The 11,605-nt window shown below is 40.9% G+C and overlaps 1 protein-coding gene across 6 annotated transcripts in view; it reads left to right on the plus strand.

Annotated features, from left to right (window-relative positions):
• The window catches only part of EFCAB2 (EF-hand calcium binding domain 2), a 121,828-nt gene extending 110,937 nt beyond the window's left edge, over positions 1–10,891 (plus strand). For 3 of the 6 annotated variants that reach the window (XM_038542764.1, XM_038542769.1, XM_038542765.1), the window contains 4 exons: positions 5,373–5,452; positions 6,066–6,108; positions 6,215–6,281; positions 10,541–10,880. In XM_038542764.1, the coding sequence (XP_038398692.1) occupies positions 5,373–5,452; positions 6,066–6,108; positions 6,215–6,281; positions 10,541–10,656 (306 nt within the window). In that variant the 3' untranslated portion in view covers positions 10,657–10,880. Of the gene's footprint in view, positions 1–5,372; positions 5,453–6,065; positions 6,109–6,214; positions 6,282–10,540 lie in introns of all 6 variants that reach the window. The other 3 variants (XM_038542766.1, XM_038542767.1, XM_038542768.1) reach the window with 2 other exon arrangements.
• Positions 10,892–11,605: the final 714 nt, after the last annotated feature.

Here is an 11,605-nt window from a genome sequence, read left to right on the forward strand (position 1 = left end):
CTTAGCAATTATCTGGTTTAGCCACCTGTTGATTCTTAGCATCTCTAATGGTCCGCTGGGAGATGATTCAAACTTTTTTGATACTTATATTAATAAGGGACTTAAAACCTGAAAGAATCACATATCCTAATTTTTTTTTTATAGTAGCCTTTGGAATGTTTGAAGTAAATATATTCTAAAGTAGATTTCTTTTAAATTTTTCATTTGGGGGTACCTGGGTGGCTCAGGTTAAGTGTTCAACCCTTGATTTAGGCTCAGGTCTTGATCTCAGGGTCCTGGGATTGAGCCCCACATTGGGCTCTGTACTGAGTGTGGGACCCACTTGAGATGCTCTCCCTCTCCCTCTGCCTCTCCTTGATCCTGTGCTCTCTCTCTCTCTCCAAAATAGATTTTTCATTTGCAAAGATAATTTTTTTGACAAATGCCAATATATTTTTGTTATTTTATTCCATCCAAGGTAGAGAAATATCTAAATTTTACTGTTTTCATTTTGAGACATGATTTTTTTTTCATTTTGAGACATGATTTATGTAATAATTTGAATGTGTGTTATTTAGAGTCTAACTTGAAATATCTCATGGTTTTTGTTTTATTTTTTTTATTACAAATAGTTAAAAATGGTATGCATATCTTATTTGGTGACCTGGAACTAGTCAAAATGTAGATGCTTTTTAAACCATCTTAACTACCGATACTATCTTGCGTTTGTGAAGCATGAAATAGTTCAATTTATTGACCGAGTGTTGTATCACTGGGGAGAAATGAATTTTCACTGTGTTTTATTGCACCTACTCAGTGAGTTTGGCATTAAAATAAATAATGCTTTAATGAGAAAAGGGATGGCCTAATCATTTCCCTATCGAATGGGGGTAAGAACTCTGGACCATGGTCCCATCAAAACACCTGACCCAATTATAGACAAGGTGGGCACTTCACCTCCCTGTGCCTGACTTCCTACAGAAGCAAAACAGATTAAGAATATGAACTTTTGCCAAAGTGGAGTGGGAACCCAGTGTTTGCCTTATGCTTTGAGACTTAGATAAATGCTGATATATTTTTTTAAAATCCTACACCATACATATTTACTGAGCTTTCTTCATGTTGGGAAGAGGGGGCAGAAAGACTGGGATGTCTACAGGTGCACTGGTAGCTTCCAGGACTTGGGCCCTTTGTGTGGCAATGAAGCAGCGTATTCTCTTCAGGCTGCATGCTCTGCCCTAGTTCTTGGGAGACAAGTGGCCAGGCAGATCTGGGCCTTGGTGTGCCAGGCGAACATCTGCCTGCATACCGTTCAATGAATTCGCTGTAAGTGGTACTTGAAGGCAGAGCTGGGGGATCTTCCTGCAAAGTGGTTTCTTCCTTCTGCGTTCATAAATGCTGCTGAGGCTACTTGACAGTTATTACCTCCTTTTCAGCACATTCTCCCTCCTTGTGGCAGAAACAAACCAGATTATAACTTATTTTGCCTTGTTCCTATTTGCGGTAACAAGATCTATTTGTTTTGTTTTTGTCTTTGGAAGAGGAGGGAGGTGTTTGGTGGCTGGCAGTTACTCTCTCCCTGTCCAAAGAGGCATGGAGGGAGACAGTGGAGGGGAAGGCAGTGCCCTGTCCTGTAGGCGGTGGATTGGGGACCGGGCACATGGTATTAGGTCTGCCTAGCAATGGAATATGTTCTCAGCACATGTCGTGTGGCATTTACAGATAGAAGGGAGGACCAAACTTCTGCATGAACAAGTTAGATCCATTTGGTGGGTCAGGGAGGTTGTGTTTGAGATTTCAGCATCAGAGATTGATTCTTTTAGGAGGAAATGTCAATGCATGATATAGAACCAGATGTGTGTGTATGCTGTTGATGGAAATCATCATAATCATAATCATGGAGATTAACAAAGCAGAGAAAACTTTTTCTTTCTTTCTTTCTTTTTCTTTCTTTCTTTCTTTCTTTCTTTCTTTCTTTCTTTCTTTCTTTCTTTCCTTCCTTCTTTCTTTCTTTCTTTTTTTTTTTTCTTGAGAAAGCTCTTTTTCTTTAAAAAATAAATCCCTGTAGGGATTCTCTTTAGCCCAGAAACAAACCCACATAATTATCATCACCTGATTTTTAAAAAAGATTTTATTTATTTATTCATGAGAGACACACAGAGGCAAAGACATAGGCAGAGGAAGAAGCAGGCTCCCTGTGAGGAGCCTGATGTAGGACTCGATCCCAGGGCCCCAGGATCATGCCCTGAGCTGAAGGCAGACACTCAACCACTGAGCCACCCAGGTGCCCCTCTCTCCTTCTATTTATGTATATATCTCCCCTTGTACACACATACACACGATTATAGTTCGATACTTGATATATTTCTATTAAATCATAAAGGCATTTTAAAATGTGGCTCTAAAAAAACCATTGAGCCATTATTGCATAACATTTCTAGAAAGTAGTGTTTTTGTCCTGTCTTACTATATAGCCTCATAAAGTTAACTAGCTTGTCCTGCACTAGAAATAATAGAACCGCATCTTATCTTCCCCTCTCCCCACTCTTGTTTCCAGATACATAGAATCTTATTTCTTTGTTATGAGAGGGGAATTACCATATTTTAAAAATGACTTTAGGAAAAACACGAATCCAAATAGAGCATGGAGTTTAGTAACTACTAATATACTAATATCACCTCATTAATTGTGACAACAAACCAATTATATTTGTACCATAGTGATCGAAGAGTTAACAGGGAAACTTGGGTGGGCAGTATGTGGGAACTCTGCAGTATTTTTGCAACTTTTCTCTAAAACTATTCTAAAATAAAAAGCTTATTTTTTAAAAAAATATTTATTTCTTGGAAAGAGCACAAGGGGAGGGGAGGGGCAAAGGGAGAGGGAGAAGCAGACTCCCTGCTTAGTAGGGATTGATCCCAGGACCCCGAGATCATGACCTGAGTCTAAGGCAGACATTTAACTGACTGAGCCACCCAGATGCCCTAAAAGGTTATTTAATACTACAAAACCTTTTATAATATAAAATAGTTTATGGTATATATTAAACAGTTTATTAACACAATGGAGTAAGAATGATCATATAATTGTATTGTTTTTATACCATCGTGTATACATCCTTTTGTACAGAAGAAAGAATTAGATATGGCCTCTAGAGGACAGTGTTGGGTCATAGAAATATTTTCACAGTCTGCTCAAGATGAAGATGGATTTCCTTATTTTTCTTCTTATTTTGTAACCACAAGTCCTCTGTTTATTCATTATCCATCTTTGACTTTAAAAAAGTCAAAGAAAAGGTGTACCTCCTCTGGTATCCTGATTAGCTAGAGATCTTTAACTTACTGTTTTTGTGCAGTTTGGGCTCTTCACAGATACATGGGGCCAGAATGATTGCAGTTTTCACCCTAACTTTCAGAGCACTGGGGGCTCGTGTAAGTCCTCTGGGAGCCAAGGAAGCATTACAGGGCACGTACTATGTGTTACGAATTTTCGTGTGATGGAGAGAGTGCTAGAGAGTTGAACTCCCTTTGGAAAAACCACAAGCCATTTGTAGATTGATGAGGATGCTCATAAAATACAGAGAGGTCTTGATCTCTCAAGGTTGAGATTGTTTGCTCCACAGTGATTTGTTGGGGATGGCAGGAAGAAGGAAACAAACCATTGCTCTAGCTTCTGGAGCACATTTCTGGAGTAATCAGCAGAGAAACTCACGATTTTAATTTAAAAATTATCCCTCCACAGGTAGTCTCATGAGATTGACATTTTATTTTTAAGAGGCTCTTGCGGTAGGTAGTTACAGAGTGCTACTCAAGCACAGCAGAGCCAGATGAACATTAATTTGCACAACCTTGCCTTGTACCTAGAGGCAGCTGAAACAATTGTTCATGTATTGATGGGCTCAGAGATTCTGGAGTATCACTGTCATTATGGATGACTTTGTCTGTTGATAGTGGAGCCTGAGGGCTCCCCTCATACTACGTGAAAGCATCTAGAATAACCACTGAAAAATAGTCATTTGGACGACAGTATGTTCCAGTTAGCGACAACTTACAGATTTCTTATTTTTTTTACTCAATAAATCTGTTGAAAGGTCCTCTGTTGAATTGGGATATATGAGCCTTTTAATAGGACTTTTGAAAGGGAGAGGAAAATTTACAGCTCCTTGTAAATAGCCTGACATGAAAGTTCAGATCAATAGCGTTTTGTTCAGCTACACGATCAAAGTTGAACCTGTGGGCGGGAATCTCTCATTCTCATCTAATAGTGCTAGGTACCAAAATTTCTCTTTCTCAGATGTAGTATTCTCTTATCTAATGGTGATATAACAAAGTTCCATTAACGCTGTAGGCATTTAATAATTATTAAAGTAATTTGATGTGTGCTTGGTCCTTGAGATATGATTGGTCCTCTAACCTGGTCCCTTATCCAGTGTTCCTTATCCCAGAGAAGATCATCACTCCAACCCATTTGTGCAAGTCAGAATCCTGGACTCCTCTCTCATTTCTCATTCTTGCCCATAATAGATGCAGCACCAGCACCAGGTCCTATTACCTTTTTTTTTTTTTTTAAAGATTTATTTATTTATTGAGAGAGAGAGAGAGAGAGAGAGAGAGAGAAACACATGCACACATGTGACCAGGTCAAGGGCAGAGAGAGAGGGGAAATTTCTAACAGAATACCTGCTGAGCACAGAGCCCAACACGGAACTAGATCTCATGACCCTGAGATCATGACCAGAGCCAAAGCCAAGAGTCAGACATTTAACTGACTGAGCCCAGGTGCCACTGGGTCTTATTGCTTTTACTTCTTAAATATTCCTTGAAACCATCCACTTCTCCCTCATGGCCACCGCTCTACTCCGAGCTCTATGATCTGCTGAGCCCACCACAGAAGCCACCTCACCCACAACCAGTGTGATCTTTCATAGGCACATCTACCAGACTTTCAGGGGTCTCCTGTTGGTCTCAGCATAACAACCAAAGTCACTTCCACAGCTCATTTAAGACCCTGCAAGGTCTGGCTCCTGTCTCTTCCTCCAGCCTCATCTGGGAACATCCCCTTCCATGCTTCCTATGCCTCCCAGCCTCCTGGCCTCCATGGGGCACTCAGTTTCCTCTACCTGGAGTCAGCTCCAGTGTGATTTCCTCATGAGTGCTTTTCCTGACCTGGCCTAGAACTTTCCCTTGCTCTGTACTCCAATAGACCCATGCTCCTTCACTTCACTGTGCTTATAGTTAACACTCTTGTTTCCACTACCAGATAGAAACTCTACGAGCAGAGACTGTGCCCGAGAATGCTCAGTATCAAATCTCTAGCGCTTGGCATAGTGAAAAAGGAGTGGCTCAGTACACTTGTTGAGGTAACGCATGGCAATTTTTCATTGAATATCTAGGTAGAGGAGGAAGAACCCACTGGATACATTCGATTTGAAAAATTTCTTCCAGTGATGACCAAAGTACTACTAGAAAAAAGGTGAGAACATGCACCTGTTACGGTGAAGTAATGACTAAGATTATGTTAATTTCAAAACACTTGGCTTTCTCACTTTGTGTATTATACCCAACCAGTATTTATCCTGGGATAACTTCCCTCTGACTCTTCACTAGACCCCGGAACTGCCAGTTGACATGTGCTTAGGAATACCAGCCACATTTGCATTAAGCCAATAAGCAAAATGTAATCACAGAGCAAAAAGGCCACAGAAAGCATAAATCAACAACATATTTATTATCTTCTATTTTGAGTTATCAATGAGAATTTGCCCTGATTATTTTTCTAAGGAATGTGTAGTCTGAGCTTACCACAGTTAGTTTATTGTAGAAATTTTGTTTCCAAATAAGTTGATTTTCATAGTGATGAAAAAGGCTAATAGATATCATCACGTATGCCAGTGATTTTGAAATAAGCATCTTCTTTGGGTGTGGAGTGCTCTCAACTTTCAGATCTGGAAATCCAAAAATGTTACAGTGAGGGAAGTATTATTATCCTTGTATATTAGCAGCTTTTATTTCATTTTATGTGATCATTTTTGTGTCAAAACTGAGCTAAATCCTGTGGCATTTGCTCCTTTTACTGCATAAATTAGGTACAGACCAATTCCAGAAGATATCCTTCTTCGAGCATTTGAGGTGTGTAAGCTCCAGATTTTATATATGTTTATATATGAAAAATTCATGTTGTAGAATTTATTCACCAAGTAAAAAAATATAATATCTATCTTTTCTTTTCTACTAGGTGTTAGATCCATCCAAACGTGGATTTCTAACTAAGGAAGAATTGATCAAGTATATGACTGAAGAAGGTACCAGTGATTTATTACTTATTTTATAATTGTGACTTATTTAAGTGATTAATAATTTGACAAATATTATGGAAAAATTCTAGGAGATGCTTGTTTTAAAAAGTTTTTTAAATGATTCATGAGAGACACAGAGAGAGGCAGAGACTTAGGCAGAGGGAGAAGTAGGCTCCCTGTGGGGAGCCCGTTGTGGGACTAGATCCCAGGATCCCAGGATCACCCCCTGAGCCAAAGGCAGATGCTCAACCACTGAGCCACCCAGATGCCCCTAGGGAATGCTTTTAAGTCAATCATTCTGGTTAAAAGAGTTATTTACTATTCCTATTATTTTGGTTTTGGGGTGGTTTCAGTTTTGGGGGCATAAGTGGGCAAAGGGGAGGTTATGGGGAGATTGATTGTTGCCTTCTAGGATCTTGTAACGTATAAAGATACTTCTGTAAATTGAAATCCCTCCTTTCACTTAGAGTATTCTTCAGAATAAAAGCTATGCCACTTGGAAAACATGAACTGTCAATCACTATAAATCAATGCTGGTTACTAGATTGAAGATTTGAATTGGATTATATAAAAATTCCTTTTTTAAGAGTGTTTCAGTTGATGAAGTTACAGATAACACAGTCTCTATTGAATGGAATTCATCCAAACACTTACAGCTTCTTATGCTGGTGGAACTCTACATTTGCTTTGACCTTGACCTATACACACACACACACACACACACACACACACTTATCCATAATATTGGCATACCTCTCTATGCCGACATGTTTCCTTGAGGAACTCTCTCTGCTTAGGGCTGATGTGTAAGTTTGTTTTGCCTGAATGTCAGTGACCTAATGGGCTTTCTCAACCACACTCATCTTGGTCACCTCCCCAACCTCCCATCCCTTGTTCAGTTCTCTGGTTTGCACCTCCCCAACCTCCCATCCCTTGTTCAGTTCGCTGGTTTGCAGATTGAGTCCTCTGTGATTCAGAGCTGCAATCACTTGAGATGGAATCACAAATGCAAGTAATTCTGAGGAAGGGAGACAAACACTGTTTCCACCTGTGCAGCTGCCTGGACCATGTCGACCTGACCCACCACGATGTGGGGCTGTAGGCAGTGAGGGCAAGGATGACATGGCTGTCATAGCCGTTCCCAAGCACTCTTGTGACACTGTAACAGATGTCTTAGGGGTTTACTGTGATGGGAGGAAATGGCCTTGAAAGCATCAGCCTCTTAACCCTAAGGCTTAATTAGGGGGAGTGAATCCTGGATTATATTAGGCAATATGAATTTAGTCAAAATGGCCTGACACAGTTCAGAGGCACTGATATGGTGACCTGCTGTGTGTAGGTGAGGCGTGCCAAGTGCGGTGAGAGGTACTAAATCTTCTCCATTTCTCCAGGATATTATTCTGGGGGAAATAAAAGTAACATAAGACAATTCGCAGTATAAGACAGTGGATTCTCAAGGTAATATACTTTGTATGATGAGTTGCTGAGAGCAGGAGTAAAGTCTTGCACATTACAGCCCCTGCAGAGTAAGTCTGAATAAATGTGTGTTGAATGAATGAACGAGCAGATGAATGAAGAATGTGTGAAGGGGCCAATGGAGAGAGATCCAAAAATGTTACAGTGAGGGAAGTCAGGAGGCTACTGGGGCTTTGTGCAGCTATCCTAGTGGGGTCAGTCCAGTGCTGGCAGTGGGAATGGAAAGAAGAGATAGGTACAGTGGGACAGGATCCATGGGTCTTTGTGAGTCACAGAGTACAGGGGACAGAGGTGGGAGCTGAGGCAGAGGTAGCAGAGGTTTGACCTGGATGAGCGTATTGTGGTAACGCTGCTGCCGCCATAGAGAGATCAGAAATGGACTGCAATGGATACAACATGACTTTTCGCAATATCCACAGAATATTGGTCAGATTGGGAATATGCATTCTGAATGCCCAGGATGTCACATGACAAACATGTCAATGTGGTTACATTGAATCAAATTCCTACAAGATGTCCAGGCATGTGTTGATGTCAGACAGTATTTAGCAGCAGGGAAGTTCTCAAAAAAATTTTTTTAAAGATTTTATTTATTTATTTTGGTGGGGGAGAAGGAGAACGAGAGAGAGAGAGAGAGAGAGAGAGTGCATGAGCAGGGAGAGTGGCAGGCAGAGGCAGAAGGAGAAGCAGACTCCCCACTGAGCAGGAAGCCTGATGCAGGGCTTGATCCCAGGACCCTGAGATTATGACCTGAGCTGAAGGCAGACGCTTAACTGACTAGGCAATTCAGGTGGCCCTCAAAAAAATGTTTCTTTTTAAATAAACACATATTGCCACCTATGTGCTAGGCAACATTCTAAATGCTATTTAAATAATAACTCTTATAATGACCATATTCTGTAGACACTTATTATTGTCACTTCATTTTAGACAAGAAAACTAAGGCATAGAGAGGTTAAGTGACTTGTCCCAGACCTTAAAGCTGAGGAGACAGCTGAGCATTTGAACCCAGGCAGTCAGCCTCCCAAGATTGTGCTCTTCATCATTAAGCAGTTCTCCTTCCATCCTTAATCAAGTACTGCGTATCTCCTTCCTTGCCCAAGGAAGTGGCATGACTGCCTTCTGGATTTTACTGTAAGCCAGGCCTTGTTTTGAGAAGTCGAGTTGCTTCTTGAGTTTGGGGACCTTGAGCTGGGCTATGGTGTCCAGATCCCAGCTCTGCCATCCACTGGCTGAGACGGGCAGCCTCCTGTCTGACTGCTGGAGTCCTCTCCTCCTCCTCCTCCTCTTTCTTCTTCTTCTTCCTCTTCTTTTAAGATTTATTTATTTATTTGAGAAAGCAAGAGAGAGAGAGCACAAGCAGGGGGAGGGGCAGAGGGAGAGAAAGGAGAGAATCTCAAGGTGACTCCCTACTGGGCATGGAGCCCAACTCGGGACTTGATCCCATGACCCTGAGATCATGACCTCAGCTGAAATCAGGAGTCGGATGCTTAACTCACTGAGCCTCCCAGGCAGCCCTGGTGTCCTCTTCTGTAAGTGGGGTAGCAGTTCTTACCTCTAATGAGATGCCTGGGAGGTTGACCTAGTTAATGTATCTGAAGCACATAGGTCAGTGTCTGGCACACAGTAGCTCTCAATAAGTGGTTGTTACTAGTATTCTTTTAAGGACTTCCATGGTGCCCATCAGAGTTCATTGGTAGTGGATTTAGCCTTTAATCAGGTATAAGAAAGATTCAGAATCTGTCTCTGTAGGCTCTGTAGGCATTTTTTCTTTTCTTAGGATGTAAGTATGGTTTCAAGAACTCAACACATGTTCCTTGTTTGGTAATCTGTCATCATCATCATCATGATCCCCACTTGAATAATTTCTGTAGTATGGGCTGAATTCCAACTTAGAAAGCATTGTTTGTAGTTGCAGGTGACAAGCTCAGAAGGTAAGTGATCCTCAGGCCTTGGTAACTTACCTGCTCAGAGAAGACTCTTTAGGGGGAAAGTGATGATTTGGATGTTTCTGAATTTTTGCTTAGTATCAGGACAAAGTTCTTTCTTAAGTAGCCAGTAACATTTCCAGTGTTCTTCCGTTCTTCCTAATTTTGCTTCTCATCTTGATGAAAACAATGTCCAAGATGATCCTCAGCTGCTATCTGAATCCAGCTAAAGCCACAGATTTTCTATGCAACCTTTGGTTTTGTTCGACAGCAACACTGGGCCGAGCTGTGACAAAGAGGGCCATTTTGACATGGTTGATGAATGGCATCTGTCCCTGGGCTCAGCTGGCATCACAACATTGGCCAGACCTGGTTAGGGAATAGTCAGAGATACACTTGTTACAGTTCGAGCCTCTGCTATCTGCTCTTGAGAAATTTTGCATAATGACCATGTAGTCCTGTCCTCACATCGTTGAGAACGTAGTGATAAGACTTCCTAGAAAACTGGGACTTCGGGTGAATCCTTAGGCAATCCCAATAGCCTTAATTTAAATAAATAAACAACTTCATTCAGGGTGTCTTAATATTCTCCTGCTATGTTGGCTGAAGTGATTGATTTCATAGGTTGCTTGAGCTATGACATCTACAAGGTTAAATAAGTCCAAAATCTGGTAGGGGCACAACAGCAGGCTCTTGGAATCCCTGGACTGGTGTGGTGTGCTGTCTTCAGGGCTCCAGGGAGGGGAGCCAGCGACCCATCGGGGTCTGGGTGGCTCCAGGGCAATGAAGCTGGCTGGTGGGAAGAGAAAAAAAAATTTCAGAAGATTGTCAGTGATGAATATGCCTTCTTGTCCTTCCCAGGTGAGCCTTTTTCTCAGGAAGAAATGGAAGAAATGTTGTCCGCTGCAATTGACCCAGAATCGAATTCCATTCGTTACAAGGACTACATAGCCATGATGGTGGTAGATGACGGCTAGGTGCCCTGAAGACTTAATTTCTCATTGAAAGGATGACTGTAAAGATGGCCTGTCTTTGTTAATTTTACATCTTATAATTCCTACACATGCTAATTAATACCTGGTGACAACTATTTCAAGATACTTTGTTTTTTAAAGATGAACACAAATTTATTTGGTATGTCTAGACTTACAGAATGACAAATGACTAATTATTTTAAAGCCAATTCTTTAAAACATTTTAACATTATCCGTGCATTGTTGTGGATTTTCTTTTTTTTTAAGATTTATTTATTTATTTATTTATTTACTCATTCATTCATGAGAAAGAACACAGAAACAAACACAGAAACAAAGAAACACAGAAAGAGAGGCAGAGACATAAGCAAAGGGAGAAGGAGGCTCCCTGTGGGGAGCCTGATGCGAGACTCAATCTCAGGACCCTGGGATCATGACCTGAGCCGAAGGCAGATACTCAACCACTGAGCCACCCAGGTGCCCCTGTTGTGGATTTTCTACAATAAAATCCAGATAGATGACCTTCAAATTCATTAAGCTGACAAAATGAAGAATGACCAGAATGACCCAAGATATGTCATAGAAAGATCTTGGGATGGGGCAGAGTGACCACAGACTGAAGATGAGTAGCAACTTGGTGAAACAACAAACAACAAACCTTTCAGCATCTGATCTGGAAGGGGAGTTGTTGGAATGAATATTAATAATTCATCCCTTATGAGTGTTGATTACCAATCTCAACACTACCAATCTCTAATAGTTACTTAGAGTAAAATTTAAGTGTGCTGATCCAGCGTGTTACCATTTATAGAGTAGCTAACAGAGTCAAGGTTATTGAATCTAGAGATAAGAAGATATGAATGGAAATTGACAAAGTAAGGAAGTGGCAGTTCTCTTCTGGTCTTTAGAATTCTTAGCTATTCAGAATAGCCATGAGAATATTGCTCTGAAT

This window comes from Canis lupus, chromosome 7 (genome assembly GCF_011100685.1).
Source record: "Canis lupus familiaris isolate Mischka breed German Shepherd chromosome 7, alternate assembly UU_Cfam_GSD_1.0, whole genome shotgun sequence".
Lineage (NCBI taxonomy): Eukaryota > Metazoa > Chordata > Mammalia > Carnivora > Canidae > Canis > Canis lupus.